Source organism: Rhipicephalus microplus, chromosome 3 (genome assembly GCF_043290135.1).
Source record: "Rhipicephalus microplus isolate Deutch F79 chromosome 3, USDA_Rmic, whole genome shotgun sequence".
Lineage (NCBI taxonomy): Eukaryota > Metazoa > Arthropoda > Arachnida > Ixodida > Ixodidae > Rhipicephalus > Rhipicephalus microplus.
Window position 1 is genome coordinate 107,676,251 of NC_134702.1, and position 20,386 is coordinate 107,696,636.

General features: G+C 45.6%; 1 protein-coding gene across 1 annotated transcript; it reads left to right on the forward strand.

Annotated features, from left to right (window-relative positions):
* Positions 1 to 5,646: 5,646 nt before the first annotated feature.
* LOC142803283 (uncharacterized) lies at positions 5,647 to 8,501 on the forward strand. Its single transcript, XM_075888411.1, has 2 exons — positions 5,647 to 6,090; positions 8,062 to 8,501. The coding sequence occupies exons 1-2, from the start codon at positions 5,683 to 5,685 to the stop codon at positions 8,455 to 8,457; spliced, it is 804 nt and encodes a 267-aa protein (XP_075744526.1). The 5' UTR covers positions 5,647 to 5,682; the 3' UTR covers positions 8,458 to 8,501.
* Positions 8,502 to 20,386: the final 11,885 nt, after the last annotated feature.

Consider the following 20,386-nt stretch of genomic DNA (forward strand, 5'->3'; position numbering starts at 1 on the left):
TATCAAAAGAGACATGCATGAACACAGGCGTACGGCTTAAGGAGCTTCGGCCCTAAAAAGGCTCTGAAAGGTCACTCTTCCAGCTTTCGCTGTGACAGTGCTTTGCACTCCGCGCAGGCCTGGTGGTTTTTTTTTGTTATATTTTCTGAACATCTATATTTTTCAGTGCACACCGTTTGAACTAATTAATTCAAAGCTCGTGCATTCGGAAAAGTCTGGCATGTTCTTTGGTCCCGGCAAGCACATATATTGTTCATCAGCATGCATTAAACTCTGGATGATTCGGTCGTGTTGCCCACAACCCGGTAAATTCAGACGATGGATGAAGGCGCGAAGTAAATTTCGATGAAAAGAAGTGAAAGCTGGGTTCGCGAACAACCGAAACAGCGACAGCCTTCATAAATGCGTGGTCGCCATGACTGTGTCTTTAGCTACCACATTTTTGTTCACAGCAGGCGCACTGAGATGTTCGGCTTTCACTTCGGGCAGTGCGCGCACAACATCACATAACTTGTCCACGTATACGCGTGGAATCTACGATAGCTTCTGTGCGTGAAACCAGGCACACGCGGGCCTGACCACATTGTGAACGAAGTCGCGTATGCCGAATCTCGTGGCTGTATGCAAACTTACTAATGGATTTGCTCGTTAATCAGTAAGATGAAGATCAATTGATGTTACAGATCACCCTTAATTTTTTTCTCGATACTTTCAATATTTAGGAATTAAGTTATTTCGAACATTTTTTTCCCAATAAGGTGAACATCGAACTAACGTGCTTTTACTGCTGTTTAAATATGGTTTAATGTGCAGTAGCCTCCACAAAATCTTTGTAGGTTCTTCAGCAGATTGAATAGTAAAGTGACCTTAGTCTTCCAATGATATACTTTTACCTTGTTGGCAACAAACAGCTAGCTGATTGCTAGCTGAATATATGCTCGCAGCTAGCTGAATACATGAATATATTCGCATTATTCTAACATTGTTGAACACTCAGGTTCAAAAAGCATTGAAGATCATATTCTAATTGTTATACTGTGATAGATGTAATTTCGTACGTGTTAAAATTATGTATGTGGCCAACCGTGCTGTTAGGACAGCCTGTGAAACTACTCGTGGTAATTATGATGACGATGTTAATTTCTGAAGGTTTTTGTCGTGTTTGTGCCACCATTCACGTTGAATATTGCAATTCAAAAAACCTTCGTCTTAATGCTTATTTTCGTTTAACAAAAGGTAAATACGGCTTCTCTCGTGCTAGTGATCAGTAATGGCTGTTACTTTTTCTTTATATCTGTATATGCAGCTAAATGCAAATAAAGTTACTAGCTATCATTCTAGCCAAGCCAACTTCATGATTTTAGTGCATAAACAATCAAGATAACACAAATTTTGTTGTGTCGTGTGATTCGATGTGATGGGTACGTACCGTGTGGGCAACCGGACATTTGAGTATTGTGCAAAATAAATAATAAAAAGAATCTTTAACTACATGCAGCAAGTCTTCTCACAAATGGAGACACACACACATGAATAATATTGCTAAGAGCATTCGAAAATCACCTAGATTTGGCCCACTGTGCTATATATTAAGCAGCGGTATGCTTATCTAGGAGTAAAGCTTCTCAAAAGATTGATTCATGAAAAGCGATGTGTTGCTTGAACTATCGAGTCTCCTGGATCCTATTCACTACTTCATCATGCTTTAAAGGATTTTATAGTGACACTGGAACCTTCTAAATGCGCTATGATTTAACCTACGCTGTGTTCTTTGCAGTTTATTGAAAACAGGACGATGCAGTGTGAACAAAAAACAAACGTACTTGACAGCAGTCGTTATCAGTAGTTTGTGTGCCCGTCTGAAAATGATGTTTGATTGTAGTGAGAGTACTTTTTGCATTGATTAAGATCACCTTTTCTCGCTATTTGAATCCAAGCTACACAGTTTTTGGTTGCATTACATTTGATTGACGCTGAAGATGATCAGTAGTTGAGTAGGTAATTTCTTTCCCCTTTTTGATTCCAGATAGTGGGGTTGTTGTTTACAATAAGTATTAGAAATGAAAAGTTGCGATCACACTGGCTTGAATTATTCTATCCATTTTAAAGTGATTCAGCCTTATAATAATAGCATCGTAAATTAGCAACTTCTTGTTCCCCAACATTTCCACCCTGTCATATTAAGTCTCAAGTGAAGTGGCGAAAAACACAGGACTTTTTTAACCAATTGAACTAACAAAAACTACCCCCTATATCTTCATTTTTTTCTTTCACAAAAAACAGGATTGATATCGCAGTAGTGTCGATTAAAACAAGTCCAACACGAGTTCCAACTAACCAAAAGTGTTTGTCGGTACGCTGGCATGCTTGTTTTTCATGGTTTGCACAACGTTCATGTTATTCAGTATAGGAACCACGAGAACATTGGAAAGCTATAATGAAGTAGCTTCCCCTGTGTGTTTCCTAACTTTCTTATCCAAAAGAGTGATAGAAAAACTGTCGCTTACTTGAACCTTCTTTCCCTGTCACGCAGATTCCAATGAGGCGACTGAATCCGTATGTTTTCGCATGGTTGCACACTGTGCAAGGGATTGGGACCATACCTATCACCATATCTGAATATCTTGCGGTTCAAGAGGCTCAGGAGTCAGTGCAAGCCGGACCTTGTGTCGTGCTACAGCCCCTGCAAGTCGACGAATTCAGTTCTAGCGAAGAGCCACAACCTCTCGATGTCGCTGGATCCGAGATTCCAGAGCTGCAAGAGGCCCCGGAGGCAACCAAATGTGAGAATCCAGTGGCTACGTGGTTCCATGGTGCTATCTTTCCCGGGCCTCGTGTTGTGAAACAGCCTCTGGAAATTGCCGTTGAAAAGCCTCGTGCGTCGGAACAGCCCCTGGAAGTCGTCGCACCCGAAGCCTCTTCGATGCAGCATGCTCAGGAAGACGCGAAATCTGGGCCATCTGTGCTGCGACCAAAGGTGGAAGTGGCGCCGTCCAACTCTCCCGTTCATTCACAGTCCCGGCAATTCTACAGCTTCATGGCTACCACGGTGCCCAGACTGAAAGTCTACGCTTTCCCCATGCGTGTGCAAGATTTCAACCCCAATTGGATTCGCCTGGTAACAAGGGGTGGTGACGTAGACACAGCTGTCGCCTTTCTGTTTGGCCTCATCAAGCTCTTCTGCAGGGCCGATTATTACAAGGTAAACAAGTTTTTATTTTTGTGGTGGGTTGGGTATGTCGAACGATATTCGCTGATGTCTACAATCGGATGCGAATTCTAAAACAAATGGGGCTTGTCCAGATTTTAAGAGCGTGAAGAATAGTCCAACTGAACGAGTGGCAAAGCAGGATAAGCGGTCATTTAGATTATAACGACAGTCTCGAAAGCATGCTCACTGGAGCATAAGCGTTTGATTATGAATTGCAACTGCGGTCTTACATTGACTAGACTATAGCTCGTACTAAAGTGTGCTGTAAAAATATTTATTGTTGAAAAGTTTTTATGCATATTTATAATCACAAAATTTTAATTAGAAAAACCTCATGAAAACTTTTTTACGATCATACTGACGCGTGAAACTAATTGTATCTAACTCTGTATCTAAAGGGCCCTGCAACACTTTTTGAGAATAGTCAGAAAACGCAGCCTATATAACGGTATAGTCGATGCTCCCTAAAGCTTGTGAGCCAAATATTACAGCGTAGCACGCCGCCTGGAATTCCCAATAAATTCTCGATGCTAAGATCACCGCAGGAGGCCGTGACTTGTCCACGCGTGCGCGCGCGACCGCACTAAAAAGGCGCGTATTCGAAGAAAGACAAAAAGCAAAAACTTTTGTAGGTCACGAGGCATGCGCGACGCATTTCCTGTCCCGTGTCATCCCTTCTGGTTAGCTTCCAGCGCTTTTGTCGGGACGAGGGAAGAGAGAATGCATTTGCCATGTGCGACAAATCTTTGTAACTCCGCTCGCACTGGACAGATTCCGAAAATTTTCGCGGTGGTGAAGTCGAGAGCCAATAAGCTCCATCAGTGAGTCCCTTTCATTGTCTTTTGATAAAGTGCTACTGGACCCGTTTATTCGACTCTAAGAGTGCAAATTGAAATTGAGTGAAACTGACCAAAGAGTCCTACCAAGGGATATTGTACTTCGATGCAATGACCAGGCTGATTTCACTATGTGCTGGATAAGAAACTGCAAGAGAGAGCATTCGTGTTATGGAGAAGTGAAATGGCGTGTGTTGCGGATTACCTCTTTATGCGAGACAAGAGGTAGGAAACAAACCGTTGTAGCTAACAGATTGATTATCGTTTAAATCATGTTTTTGAGATGGAACGCCAGGTGGTATCATGATTTTGCAGAGTCACGGGGTGGGGTTGCAGCAAAAAGCTTTGCGATGATAGCTTTGCAACGCGTTGATTTGTTTTGTGATGTATACGTGAGTGGATTTAAAAAAAAAACATTGATATGGCAGGAACCTTGCATTCACATTTGTATTTCCATTTACATGTCAGGTTTTGCAAGGCAGTGAAGATGATTGCCTGTGGCTGGAAGAGGTGAAGATCGACAACCGCCGCCTGCAAAAGGTGATGTCCGGCTCGCAGCCCGTAGCCACGATGGACGATGTCTTCGTGCTTTCGGGGTAATGTTGTGCAACGTGAACTCCGAGGAAGGCACCAGCTACGACCACGGCTGGTTCCGGGACCGGGTGAATGGCCTCACCCTACTTTTCCCGCTGGTTTCGGTGCCTCCACCAGTACCACTGTACAGGCAAAGGCCCTTTCCACCTTAGGGAAGATGTGGCCTTGCACCATAGCACAGATTGTCTGCACTATCTTAGCAGGTCGTTTCAAGGTACGTAAGATTTTATGGAAGCGAGCTATATATTGAATATTCTGGCACTATTTGTCCCCTCGAAATGTGATTCGGAGTGAATTTGAGACTGTTACCAATATTGAAGTATATTCGAGATCACAAAGTTCAAAACTTCGATAGAAACAGTTACGAGCATTTTATACTTGGAAGTGTCAAATTCACGTATTGTGAAAGTCTTCCCTCCCTCTATGATAACTCAATTTCTCTAGTTTGAGGGTTACTTCTAAAGTCTTAAAATGCACTCAATGATTTTATATTGCAAATGATTGAGATATTTAGCAGTGTAATAAGCTCTTTGTTCTGTGTTTCATATCGAAATATCAATGTTAAAAGGATTTCTTTAAAAGTTTCCATTCCATACGAAAACGTTCGTAATTAGTTTTATTCGAGAAGTTCACATGTTTGTAATGCTACTGGTTCGAGTTCCTTTTCCTCATTTTCTAAATATCCACATAAAAGAACCACAATATTAATTTTTCTTTAATGGTGCTGAGTCGCCCTTTTGCACAAGACCCAGAGCACAATATGTTGTACAAGTCCCAGCTTTTTGCCTGGATGCCTGCATGCTTTGTTGTTCACTGTTCGCAAACGGAAGATAACATTTGACCGGGAATAGCTAGAAGGCTGCCAGGCGACTCGAATCGTCATCTCTTTTGTACTCCTGTACCTTCTATCACAAAACAGAGTAGGGTCAAAAAATTCGTTAGTGTCCTTGAGATATCGTTTATTTTTTCTCCTTTCACATCACGTAGAGCCCAATGAAGCGGATTCAAGGGTATGTCTGCGCACAGTGGCAAACAGCACAGATGAGGGGGGCGAAACCTCAACCCCTGGAAAGCGTCACACCCGATTCTTCCGCGCTAAAAGAGGTCGAGGAAATCCCGGTGCCCCGGAATCATCTCTCGTCAGCGCCCCGGGAATCCGCCATGCCCAATACTCTTGTGACGCAAGCACTGCGACAAGAACCCAGATCCAACCCTGCCAATGTCGTACCACGAGAAGACGTCACCTGCATAGCTGCGGTGCTGAAGACCACGGACGTCGGCAGATCCATGCCTCCCGCAATGACCACTCAAAAGGTTTTCGTGTTCCCGTCGCTAGGGCAGTTTAACGCAACCTGGATTCGTCTGGTGACAAGAAGTATCGACCCAGTCACCGCTGTTCCCTGTCTGCTTGGCTTCATAGATTTGATGTGCGGAGACAATTTCGAGAAGGTGGGTGACCTCTTCTGTCACTTGTGCGATCGCGAAATAGGGTAAACTGGTGATGTGCGGTCATAAATTAAGATAAGAAGATCTATTCGTTCCTAATTATGTAGTCCCAAAAGTTTTAGCACCTACATGTGGAAAAAGTTTTGACGCAGTCCTGTTTAATGTTCAATCTGGACAAACTGAGATTACCTCATTTTCAATTGCAAACAAAATTCAGTAAGAATTTCGTGAAGCCAGTTGCCTGACTTCTTTAAATGTGTTACGGTTTGACGTATAAAAAGGCCGAATAGTTGTATGCGGTCAATTGCAATGAACGAAGCTATCTAGCTTGCAGGCTGGCGATCATATCAGATTGACTTATCGTTATATTGCACAAAAGAGTAGACGAACGGTACTACACGCTTTTGTTGTTTTTATCTGCGGGATGTCAATGTGCCCAGCAATGCATGAAAGTCACCCGCACTTTGCATTGCCCAAACATTACTTTTCAGCGTACGAGTCCAATGATACCGAAGTGAATTCTACAAACTTTGCATAGCTTTCGAACAAGGAGCACGCATTGTAAGTTTTAAAAGATGCCCGAATAGGTGTTTTTGAATAAGGCCCTCAAATAATATTCTACAGTAAGAAAATGTTAGATATGCAGTTACGTCCCACTCATACTGTTCACAATCTGCTTTTTGTCATACATCACGTGTGCCACAATATTACGATTGTTGTAACACTTAGGTATAATGAGTTTCATGCCATGCGCAATTCTCCAATCATTCCGTGGTGGTTGTGGTGATGATGATGCTGCTATAGGCGGGTTTAGCCTGGCAGACCTGGCCGGCATTTGCTCCGCCTCAGCGGCTTTTCCATGTAGTTTGGCTCACCAAGCATCGCTTAACCCTGTCTCTCGGAGAAAACGTACGACTATGCAAGTCGCTTGCTTTCGCATCAACCGCGCAACTGCCGGAATCACAATGGCTTCACAGCATCCGTGGGGGAGCCTTCGATGCTTTCTTCGTACTGTCCAGCTATGTCTATCTTTTACGGCAATAACGCTTGCATGACATGTGATAGTGTTGAATATTCCCGAAACCGTTGCACTCAGTGCACAGCGGGGAAGAAGCGCACTTGACTTTAAATAACCATTCAGGAGTGTATGCCGATCCTCTTCTTACTCTGTATAGCAGTGTCGACTCGACTAAGGCCTCTTATGACACAAGGCTTATAGGACGAATTTCATAGAGAGCGGAAATGACATCGAATGGCTTGTTTTGGTAGTTGTTGGTTCACATAAGCTCTGATTGTTGGCTGTCTTGAAAGTGCGTATTGTTGATGTTAGTACAGAAATGTGCTTCTGAGGGGAAATATTGCTTGCATATACCCTTTCACAAAAAGAATTTTGGGGTGGGGGCGTACTGTGTTCTGGTTTCTTTAGGTGGCTAGTTCGGCTTCATTGGTTGTCTAGCTATTGTTACCAGGGGCATGTCCTGGTGTATTTATTTATTATATATACAGTCGTCTTCACTAAGACCAGCTTGAAATCCAGTATTGTTCGCATACATATATCTGTTTATCCCGCATCCCCACCACGCCGATCACAATGATAACTCTGCCTCAATGTCATATAGCTTCTTTACGTCATCATTACGATCTCCCCCATTACGAACTGAGTGAGATGGTCGAATCCTATTAGTACATGCGGGTACATTTTCGAGTACGCATGCCGTCAGTCTAACTAACTGCGAAATAGTTTCGCTTTCTTCTCTGCATTACTGTCCAATCGTGTTTTACATGTAGGCACTGTGGTCCTTCAATAAGGTGTTCTTGATTGTTTTTCGACAGGTACTCTCATCCTCTTCTTGTGTCTGGCAGCGTTTTTTTTTATTCCTTGAAGTGCTAAGTACTACTTACTAAGAACGGTCCGAATGCAGTGGGAATCCAACTGGATGATCAAAAATGGCTTTTTTTACCGGTTGTTGGCAGGTTTTGGACAGTGCCGACAAAGAAGGTCTGGTACTGGAACCGTTGAAACTGAGCAAGGGGGAGTTGCGCCAGCGGCTGAGGGACCTGATGACTGACTGGTATCCTCCCGCCACGATGGATGATTTCTACGTGCTGCTGGGCATTTTGCTCTGCAGCCTGTCCTGTCGGCGAGGCTCAGACGTGAACCGCGGTTGGTATCAGACCCGCGCCAAGGACCTCGTTGGGCTTTTCCCGAACGTTTCGGGGGAAGTTTCGGCGCGACTGTATGACGAGGCGAAGGCAGACGCCATCTGCGCCTTCGCCGAGTGGTGGCCGCACACCCGGGCCGCTATCGGAAGCGTTATACTCAAGGGCAGGTTCGAAGTACGTATACTCTTTCGTGGATGTCATCTTTAAAGTGAAGGCAGCTGCACTGCTGCAACAATGGTCCTTTTCCGGGCAGGTAGGTAGTGTGCGCATGCGCACTGGCATCGACGAGGCACCACGCACCATGAGTTTTGAAGGCCGAATAGCAACCACAGGTGCGGACCCAGCAACAGCTGGTGTCACGAACTTGCGAGTGTCTCCCCCTGAAAAAGGCGCGAATGCAGGCCTCCGAGATGGCCCACTGGCACGCTGTGGACAACTTCAGAGGCCAAGGAATCGCCAGTTTATATTTCGACGATCTCCTCTGGAGGTGCTGTTAGGCCCCGGAAAAGGTCGATTGTCGCTAGGATAATGGTGTTCTCAAGAATCCTCAGCTAAAATGTTGTATTATAGGATAGGTTAAGGCTGTGTACTATTGTATATTGTCTGTACCGAACCGAAAATCACTATTTATGAAACAATGCCGACGCTTACACAATCAAAATGCTTCATCTAGTCAAGTAAGTTCTCTCCTTTTAACCTAAAATATAGGAAGAAATTCTGGAAGAAAATTGCATATGTACAAACAACTTTACTCGCTTTCAAGTTCAATATAACCGAGTTTCTGTTCTCTTGTGAGACGAGACTGCTGATCTCAGATACTTTCTCTTTTTGTCTGTCAAGAAATCCGTAGTGTGCCTCAGTTAATTTTTTACACGAGAGATTGTTTCGCTTCTTTACACCTAGCAAAAAAGATATGAAGAACCAAATTTAAACAAGTAATGGGGTGCTTGAAATATAAAGGTTAGAACGGATGAAATTCTACTGCTGGGTTGATGGCATGTTTTATTCGCTATGGTTTGCTAATACATACCATTATTAAGCGCGAGAACTTGACGTCCGTATCCTTATTTTTCAATTTCTTAGATGGCAGAATAAATATATTCCGTTTCGATGTCATTATAAACCAAGAAAAGTACTGCTCACAATTTTCACATACGCCTGGGTCTACCCTACCTGTGACGCAGGGCCCAATGCATCGATTGCAGCAGTACGTGTCCACGTCCTGGAGCTTTGCAGGGATGAAACATGCGGAGTGCGTGCTGGAATCCCTCGTAATTCGCAACCCCTGGGTTCTCAGCGTATTCCCCTAGCTTAAATCCAAGGATCTCTTTTTGCAGGTATGTTCTCGAGTGACAAGTATAGCCGACAAAATGCCGCGTGCGATTTAGCATACTTTAATACTGACGAGAGACGTGGCGCTGCTTCTGGTAAGACGAGCGAGAGCCAGATTCTTTCGCTGCACATTCACAATCGTAATGAAGCCGCATTATCACATTCCAACGAACCATGTGGTCCACACAAGTGTTTTTTTTTCGGTTGGCGCAAACTTCTTAAGGAAGCGTGTTGTCTGAGGCTATTGATTGACGATGAAGCTCACTATAAGAACACTCTCCAGTTTAGGTCACTGATTTGATTGATATGTGGGGTTTAACGTCCCAAAACCACGTTATGATTATGAGAGACGCCGTAGTGGAGGGCTCCGGAAATTTCGATCACCTGGGGTGTTTTAACGAGCACCGAAATCTGAGCACACGGGCTTACAACATTTCCACCTCTATCGGAAATGCAGCCGCCGCAACCGGGATTCGATCCCACGACCTGCGGGTCAGCAGCTGAGTAGCCACTAGACCAGCATGGTGGGGCCAGTTTAAGTCGTTACTCTAGAGATGTGCTGACTTGACTGCATTGACAGAACTAAAGACTACTGGTTTTACGGGGGAAAGAAAAAAAAAAAGGCATGCTACTCTGCATTCCTGCAGAAACTAAATATGTTCACTGCTTTATTGTACTGCATTAGTTCTTTATAGTACCTTTTCAGCCAATAATGTACCATCGTATTTCATTTTTCCCCCTCTGACGTGCCTCTCCGGCTTGGAATAAGTAGGCCTGCAGTATATTGAAATAAATAATAATAAAATTATACTAGACACATTCTGAGGTTTGGGAGGCATTCACTTTAGTGAGAGTTCACAGGACCCGGAGACGGAAGTTTCTCAGAGCATAACGGGCACTGTTTGAAACTCGTTGTCCTTGCAGGATGCCAAAAATACTTTCGGTCCTCAGCATTAACAATATCCAATGTCGAATCCACGTAATTTCACGCAGATTACATTACCGCGGTTGACTAATATGTATTTTTTTACAAAATCCAGCTGTGTATTGGTGTGTTTGCTTTGTAAGGATCACGCTGATTATGATGGTTGCAAGTTCTTGTATCCAAACTTGCGGCGTATTTGGTTCGAAGGCTTATGTTTTTTAGAGTGCACATTTTTTTTGTCACCCCAGAATAGCTTGACTTAGTCGTGTGCTATTAGCAATCTTCTAATAATAACTTTATTAGCCTTGAATTAGGTATTCAAGTTGAAGGTTACAATTCACTCCTTTAAGTACATCTCATTCATAATCTTCATTCTCGTACGAGCAGGCGACCGCCTCTGCTTCACCCGGACGACAAGACGCCCTCCGGAACCACCGAGGCAAAGAAAGTGCAGCGGCAGATCCCGCTGCCTGCGAAGAAAGTTCAACAACAACGGGATCCATCAAGATTAACCTCTGGTTTCACGCACACCACTACTAAACTGTCGGGCGAACAGGATTGTGATAACTAGCCAGTGAACAACTCTCCGGTGTCAGGTGCGATCGTTACAGATATGCCGCATTATAGCCCGTTTACGCACTGAAACTGAATGGCAACGACCTGGACCTTGCTACCCTCAAGGAAATTTGTGTCCTGAGCCTGTACAGTGCCCCTTGCTTTTTAGTTGGATGAAAGAAGTTTTTACTGTGTTGACGATGGCCGTGCCGGGATGATAAATAATAAATACTTTCTTGTGGTATTGTATGCATTTCAAGCCTCTTTTCTTAACGTTATTGGTGGGGCTGCTGGCACAAACAGTGGAGAGCAGCACAAAGGGCAGACAGTTATCTATCTATCTATCTATCTATCTATCTATCTATCTATCTATCTATCTATCTATCTATCTATCTATCTATCTATCTATCTATCTATCTATCTATCTATCTATCTATCTATCTATCTATCTATCTATCTCCCTCTCTCTCTGCCTGCCTGCCCGCCCGCACTAGTTATGTAGTTTCTTTGCCCTTGCCGCCCATCTCTGCTTAGATCCCAGCGCTTGCGTCAGGACGAGAGAAGCAGGAATGGAATTGCAGCGTGCGAAAACCTTGTAACTCCACTCGCACTGGACGGATTCATAAAAATTTTGCGACGTTGAATTCGTGAGGCAATAAGCTCTTCTAGTGAGCTCTTTCTATGGTTACTCGAAAAAGTGTTTCAGGGCCCCTTTAACGCATTTTGTTCGACAGGTGTCACGACGAAAACGAGCCCATTCGGCGATTCGTAGGCGCATTTGGGAGGCCTCAAATCCTGTCATAAAAGGCCGGGATAGTGCAGCCATCGCCGCTAAAAACACATAGGAACTTTTAAGCAGCTTTAAAAATTAACAACTGTGTCCATCTAGCGGAAAACATATCGTGCCTTTCCAGAGGCGTCGATCAAGCAAACATGAAACGCTAGATAATGTGCTGACATCTGTGAGCCATTGTCAGACTCTTTATGGCCTCCGAGATGGCTAGCACGCGGCCTGTATCTTGGAGGACATGCGGCTCTTGCTTTAAATCAAAAACCTGTATGTACCATTCACGCGAACGCGCTGGCACAATACATTGTGTGCGTGAGTGTGTACGTAACAAAATATATCAATAAGTATGCACTTAGTGGTTGAAGGGCGCACTAGATTTCGCTATCGCGTTCAACTCCTAAAGGCGAAGCTTAAGGGTCCCCCCATTTTTTTTAAGCATTTCAAGTAAACGCGCGCAAAATCCCGTCGCGATCAACGATTCTGCACGTGGCAGCGCTAAAAGCCGCTGGCGCCCCACGAATTCCAAGAAACAATCGCCCCTCTTTTCCGGGCCCTTCAGGCCTCCGCGTGACGCACCGTGCCACATCTCTGACGCGCCGAGCCAAATATGCTGTGACTGGTCGAGCAAGGGCCTAAAACTTCCGGTCAGTCTGCAAGCAACCGCTCGCGTTGCTTGTTGCTTTTCGTCGTGTTGCCCGCATGCGTGTAACACGTGTGGGCCACGGCGTGTCCACTTACGGGTCCATCGCGTTGGCAATTTTCCGAAGGCGTGTGCGCAACGCAGGTCCCATACTGGCACGATTACGGCAGCCATGGTTCGCCAACAATAGCACGCAACTGACGGAGTCGACGACCGGAGTCGCGGCAACCGGAAGTAGACAGTGTTTCAAGCATCGCCTCAGCGATGACGTATGCCACGCGAGATTGCGGCGGTTTTTTTTTTGCAACTCGAACTGTTTCGCCCACTTGAGAAATTCGTTGACGTCCCCAAAACGTTTTACTATTCCCCGTAAGTTTGAAGTCTTGACAAGCCGGGGCCAGATTAAAAAAACTATGAAAAAATGTGATAACTATTCTAATATCACTGTTAAAAGATAACAAGAACTGCCTAAGAATGTCTTGAATATGAACATGTCTTCCTCCTGAGAAGTGGAACGAACGTTTCGGGTCAGATCCGTCGTCATCGACGTTTTCACGTGCCGATAGGTGTTTGCAATTTGTTTCGCGTCGGTCTTGCGTGCACAAAAACATGTGGAGCTCACTTCGGTGGCCAGGCGGTTTGTGCTTCTTGTTTTGTGAACTCTCTTCGCTGCGAGATAGCCTGCCAGTGCCGTAATGCCCCGTGTTGAGACTTGTCAACTTCCGCCGTTAGCAAACGACTGCATCCGCTGCATACAATTTGTACGGAGAAGCGCGTACGATTACATGCTGCTTATGTAAGCTAAATATGTTGGCGTGTTTTGTGGTAAAGTGGTGCAAAAACGTTATTGTGCCACTCATTTGCTTGCCTGTCACGACATGTTATTGCGTCGATGCTGCAAAACATTTGCGCGTGTTCGATTAGTTTGGCCTGGAAAGAAAGTGCGAATGCATTATGCGCTGTCTGGTTGAACTCTCGTCTTTATCAGTAAACTGTCCTGTGTGTGCCTTGATCACCGTGTAGGTGCATGTTTTCCTTGTTATCTTTTTGGACCTTTTCCCATTACGGGCGCGCGAATCGTTAGAATCGCGAGGACAGAACGAGACAGTTCTCTTGGTATACCCAGTGTATACGTCCACGGTCTACAAAACCAGTTGAAAAACACCGCAGTAACAATAACGGTGAAAAGGGGACGATAGAGAGGGTGACTACCAAGAAAAGTTACTAGCTTCGTAGCCGTCCAAGAAACCGAATCCCTGAAAAAGAAACCGAACGGTCTTGAAACGTCGGGTCAGTTTACAGTCTAAGTTTTATCTTTGGAATATAACTTCGTTGGAGAGTTTATGTTTTTAGGGTGAAAGTTCATCCAGCATTCTGTCGAAAATGTTCACCTACAAGCAGCATGTAATAATAGTACGTGCTTGTCCGTACAAACTGGAAGCAGCGGATGCAGTCGTTTGCTAACGCTAAACGTTGCGAATAAGAAGTCTCAACACAGGGCATTACGGCACTGGCAGGCTATTTCACAGCGATGAGAGTGCGCAAAACAAGAAGCACAAGCCACTTTGCCACCGAAGTGACCTCCGCATGTTTGTGTACTCGGAATACGGACGCGAAACGAATTGCAAACACCCCTCAGCACACGATATTCTCGATGACGACGGATCTGACCCGGAACGTGCTTTTTGCCGATATTCGTAGGTTCCACATAGGAAGGAATCTTCACATCCAAGGCTTTTTCAGACACTTTATGGCACCTCTTCAGCCATGACCACAGCTTTGTTTTTTTCATCTCGCCCAAACTCGTCTCGACGATGTTCACTGTCTCGACTCGAAACGGACATCGAATGGAAAAAAGGAAGAGCGCCGTGGCCGCCGTGACGTTTTGGCGACGTCAACGGAATGGTCACGTGGGCAAAACGGTTCGACCAGAAAAAAAAAAAAAAAAACCGTCCCCGCGAGATTGGGAGGGGCGCTCGGCTAGAGGGCAAAGCGGTGTGGGAGAAGATAAAGACCCTTAATATTCTTGGGAAAGTACCGTCTTTCTATTAATTGGAGCCGCCACGCCGAGCAACCTCCTCTCCCACCTCTCTGCTACACGGGCCGTCGCCCAGAAATACGCGCGAACCTCTTTCTTTTTTTTATGTTTTATTTTTTAGCCGTACCCCATTTAACAAGAATGCTCCCCTCACACTGATAACGTACATCGTGTGGTGACTTGGAATGCCAGACGCCCAGCGATAGTGAAAGGAGGGGCAGGACGGATAGATCTGCGACGATGATTAGACGGTGCGCGCGTTATCAGCGTGGCTAGGCATTCATGATAGGAAAGTGGCGCGCGCCGGGTTATAAGGCCGGCGCCCGCACGGTGGCCGTTTGGGAGAGGTCATAGATAAGGTTTGGACACTTAGGAGAGGAGGCGTTGGACAATTTGGAGAGGATATGAATAAGAATGTCGCTACTTTCTCTATTAAGGGACGCTACGAGAAGATACCAGCCCAGGGAAACACAGGAAAGAGGGAAAGATGTGGTCGTCACTGCTCTGATAATCGAACGCGTCTAACTCCGCTAGTAAAGAACCGTTTCGAAGAGTTCTCATTGCTCCGTGTTCTTCGTACACTCGTGAGCAATTTCCACATCACAACTGAATTCCGACCTCTGGGCGGTTTACGGGCCCTTTAACGCACCGCCTCCAGAATCCCATTCACAGACTTTTTCGCGCAGAACATCAAATAAATGGTTTAGTCACTTTGTCCAGACGGAAGAATATCGTCGTTCGACGACATTTGCAGTGCAACATGCACATGCGGGGCCAATTTTTCCTCTAATAAATGTTTACATTTTTTCCCCTTAATCTCAGTTCTCATTCCTCTTCGCCAATTGCTGGCTAGCCTGCAACACATGCTAGACTTGCTGAAAAATTTTTACATGTGCGTTTTATAATACACTGTGGACGCCGCACACCAGCCAGAAATTCTGATTAACATTAGTTTGTCGGTCGGTTTTGCAGATCGACGAAAGCCAATGATTTACGCATACAAACGTGGGTAAGCAGTGCCACGGACCGAGACCAGTGCCACCACGTGAAGCTCGATCGCAGGGATGGCAAGCTTAGCAAGCAGTGCGCGCCGAAGTACACTTAGTCCGCACGCCACGTCTGCCCTTCGCTTTACATTTCCATTGTTTCGAGAGAAAAGAAATAAATGCTGACATTGGTGCCGATGCTCGTTGTAATGCCTGTGTGCCCATCACTTTTTTTTTTGCCTCTAAGCTTGGATGCGCAAGATCCTCGCACGGTGGGCAGTTATGTGAATTATTCGCAAATTAGAGCATCTAACACGAGCGTGTTCTGGTACAATAAAATATTCGAAACATTTCTTGGGTCAACTTTCAGCAATAACTGCCTCGCTTTTCTCGCAAAAATACACTGAAGGGCATTCAAAGAAACCTGCACGAAACATTTCAAATACCATCGGTACGATGCGAATGCGCATAAAATTGCCTGACAGACCACAAGATGCTTTTGTCGACACAGCTCAAAATTTTGACGGGGGGAATATTCATGGCTGCTGTCGCCACGCATCTGCAGTGATGGCGAGATGTTTTGAGCGAGGCCTTTGCGATGGATTCCGGAACTTTAAACCACCCACTGATGACGCAATTCGCATGGTGTGACGCGTGGTCGTATTACTCTTCTACCCCACTCATCTGATTCCTTGCTCGACGTCATGCTGCATTCAGTTTTGACCTTTTCGCCAAGGAAATTTACACCAGCGTGGCCCAGGCCGTCAAGCGAGCGCTTCCTCCACTCGCCGCTACTGCATGGCGGCGCTGCGCGAGTAGGCTGCGAGAAGCTGGCGCTGAACGGCTGCGCGAATTGGGAAGTACCGAATTTGTGATTTCATGCGAATTAGTTTTCATTCGTGTCTCTCGCCGGCTTTCGCAGGTGCAGGGGGGGGGGGGGATGAAGAGTAACACGAACATAGCGGCACGCTGTTTTCTCCTGGCTCTGTCAGACTGTGGTACCAGTTCGATCTATGCGTTCGACTTTATTAAAACTTGCGTTTTATGGTATTTTATATTTCAAGCTATTGCAACTTCATCATCTGCATGCCTCAGTATATATATACTGCTGTGTACCACTCTGTATGCCCCGCCGCCGTGGTCTTGTGGCTAAGGTACTCGGTTGCTGACCCGCAGGTCGCGGGATCGCATTCCGGCGGCGGTGGCTGCATTTCCGATGGAGGAGGAAACGTTGTAGGCCCGTGTGCTCAGATTTCGGTGCACGTTAAAGAACCCCAGGTGGTCAAAATTTCCGGAGCCCTCCACTGCGGCGTCTCTCATAATCATATTGTGGTTTTGGGACGTTAAACCCTACATATCAATCAATCAACCACTCTGTATACCTGACGGAAATAAATCAGTCTTTTTTTTTTCATTTCTCATCAGTAACAACAAAAAAAAGAAATTACAGGTTGCCATATGAATTCGCCTGAGACGACTGAAAGGCAGGAACTATCTTCGTTTATGGTGCAGATGACTTAGGCGCAAAAAAGCATTTCATGAAATAGGAGGAGCAAAAGAGAAGGAAAATGCGCTGTTCTTTCTTCTCTTATGCTCCTCCTGTTTCATGAAATGTTTTTTGGGGTCTCAGTGATCTGCACCAAGTGTGCACCAACTTGCCCAAAAACAAGTCATTTTGGAATATCCTCGTTTTCTTCCGAATCAATGCACTGAAAGTTTCCTACTTCCCTTCGGGATATTTCTGCGCCCAACGTGGTTTTCTTATAGCCTCAAGGATGAGCGACAAAGCTAGTTTTCTGCCCCTTAGCTTGTTAAGCCCTGCCCTCGTGACGGGTCCATTTCAATTACGCGAAGAAGTAATATGATGCCGTCAAGTTTTATGTGACCTTCCAATACGGAACAAAATTTATGATCTGTGACGTCATATGATGACGTCTTCAAGTAATCAGTATTTCTTGCATCACTCGTGTTGACGCCGCCGACGCAAGAAGACGCCGGACGCTATCGGCGATAAGTTTTCGCTTGTGATGAGGCATTTAAGGATATATCACTCTAACGTACGGCTGCAGTTCCGTGAAATTGTAGCTGCCACTGGTGTTCGAAGGAGAGCGTTTGAACTAATCAGGCAGGACAATTGGTCTCCTACTGCACTCGAATATCTGGCCGTCATTTACTATACCTGAGTATTTTGTAGAATATAATAACTGGTGGCTGAAGACTACCCCTCACGTTTAGCGGCGTAGCAATAGCTGTCACTAAACGGGAGTGCACTGCATCTGAGCAGTCAACGAATGAGTATCAGTAGCAACGCTGCCTCGCGATCACTGCTGTGTGCAACGCTTACATCACGCCCCGAAGCTGAGTATTAGCCTATGGGCACCACATGAGTTATCGGCGAAACAAGCGACAATTATCATGTACTGTGTTGTAATGAGTACGTGCTTTTAAGGCTGAACAGCTGGGGTGCCTCACGCGATAAAAGCGTCTGGGTCGACAGCCATACTCTGCTCGCTATCAAATTAAGAGGTCCGAGGGAAGGAGAAAGAAACAGAGCAGAGCAGCCGTATAATGAGGCTACAACAATACGTCCAAGAATACACATTAAAGCTGAAGCAACTGACCGCACGACGTATTTTTCACGCCTATCACTTTGGCTCAAGTTGAGAGTCGGCATTAGACTTACGGGCCACGATCGCAGAAATCGTGACGCATACAGTGCATACGGAGCTGTTTTCGTTTGTTTCACGACGATTTCATCGTTTAAGCTCTTAAATGGCGAAAGCACCTGGCATTGTTTCTCAATTTCTCACACTTGCTTTATCTCAGTGACAACACATGTAGTAATCAAAAGCAGTGCGAAGAAAACGGATGATCCCCTATATGCCCGGAAGCAGTCTAGTGGCATTTTGCGCATAATCTGCTACACCTGGAACATTAGGCAGCATCAGTAAACTTTAGGCACTGAAGTCTTTAGTATTAGCTTATGGCAAATGCTTCTCTTAAGCATAGAATGTCATTTAGTGAAAAAAGCAACCCTCAGTCAAGCGAACGTCACGGTGACAAAACGATCTTCCGCAGATTACTGGCATGAGCTATCTGGTATAGGCCTAGGAGACGACGCGGGAGCGCCTCAATCAAGTAGTCGCGATCGACACATGCCCTTGAAATGAGCTACATGTCCAGAGCAAGTGCTTGACCATTCTCGTTTAGAAGTTTCTATTAAACCTTAAACAACCCGAATACAGCCTAAAATCGAGCAGCTTTGAATGAAGCCACGCATTCGTATGTGCGGGAGACGATGCGGTGACATGTGTATACTCCTAATGCGGCGCCCGGCGGTGAAACGCCGCACTAGCACCGACGGCCGCTTCCCTTTTAAACTCGCTCCTTCACGCGGGCACTGAAAAATAGAGGTGCTGCTCTGTGGTACATTAGTAACATCACTCGTCTGCCATGCAGGGGGCCTTCGTTCGAATGCCACTCCATTGTGAATGCATTTCTCATCGTGCACAACAGCGGTTACGAATTCCGACATCGGACAACTATATACGCCACCAAAATTGGTTGTTGTGATGTCGTAGGAGCTTTCGCTGCCCAACAACGCGCGGCTACGCTGCAAAGGTGTATTTGCCAGGCAGGCAAGATGGCGAATACACTATCGACTATTCGATACCACGTACAACGACCATAGGTTGTCGACAGGTATCACAGCAAAGCGCATTCAGCACAAAAGGTGCGTTCTGCAACAGAAAGCCACGCGTTCAGTATAGAAGCACGTCTCGTGCACCTTCTCGATATGCCAAAAATATTCACTTATTTATGCAATGCTGCCCCGCCGCGGTGGTCTAGTGGCTAAGGTACTCGGCTGCTGACCCGCAGATCGCGGGATCGAATCCCGGCTGCGGCGGCTGCATTTCCGATGGAGGCGGAAATGTTGTAGGCCCGTGTGCTCAGATTTGGGTGCACGTTAAAGAGCTCCAGGTAGTCGAAATTTTCGGAGCCCTCCACTACGGCGTCTCTCATAATCATATGGTGGTTTTGGGACGTTAAACCCCACATATAAATCAATCAAATCCTTGACCCGACATTTCCAAACGAGCACAAAGCTATATAGAATCGCAAAAAAAAAACATTTTTTGCTTGCCACATAGAAGCTTCGCCAACAGCGCGGCAGCCTTTTCGACCGAAAGAAAGAGCGTCGCGGTGCGAAGAAAAGAGCGGGCCACGCCCACCTTTGGAAACACGCGCTTTTCGCGTGATTGGGACGGCTAAAAAGAAAACAGCCACGCGCTGCAGTCTCTGAGGCCATGCTTTACAACGTATAGCCACTGGCAAATGGCAACATCAAGCCGCTGAATTGTTTTGTGAAGCACAGAAAACATCCACTTCTTTTTCGTTCATAGTGTCGCATTCTCAGTGCGGCGTAATAAACACTCTAGTCCTGCGAATCACGTATCTACATAAAGGCACACTGCCTAACACTTAGGTATTGATGTCGTGCCTTAAATATGCGTAATATTTGCTTTTTGGTTGACGATGCTCGTGAGTATAAACGCAGTCACCAGACCAAAGTGCTTGGGTGTCGATCGAGAGGTTAAACTTTCGCCAGGTGGCTGGATAGTTGGACGGGAGGACCAACAGACATACACACCGCAATATTGTGCGTTGGAGTATCTCAAGAAGGAGTATCATCTTCAAAACTGAATGGAACAAGGGGCTGTGAGAGTGATGTCTCGTTCCACGCGAGTGTGATGAACATGCAGTTGAGCGCATGTTTGGGTGTGTGCTGTTATGTGCCATGTTTCTTTCTCTTCCCAGTATTTCTTCTCCCTCTTTCGATATTTATTTTCCCGTCCCCACAGGTATACGG

Excerpts from the sequence above, each read along its gene's own strand:
- LOC142803283 (XM_075888411.1), top strand. The coding sequence starts at position 5,683 with ATGAGGGGGGCGAAACCTCAACCCCTGGAAAGCGTCACACCCGATTCT. Across the intron at positions 6,091-8,061 it reads GCGGAGACAATTTCGAGAAG|GTTTTGGACAGTGCCGACAA; the intron begins GTGGGTGACCTC and ends GGTTGTTGGCAG.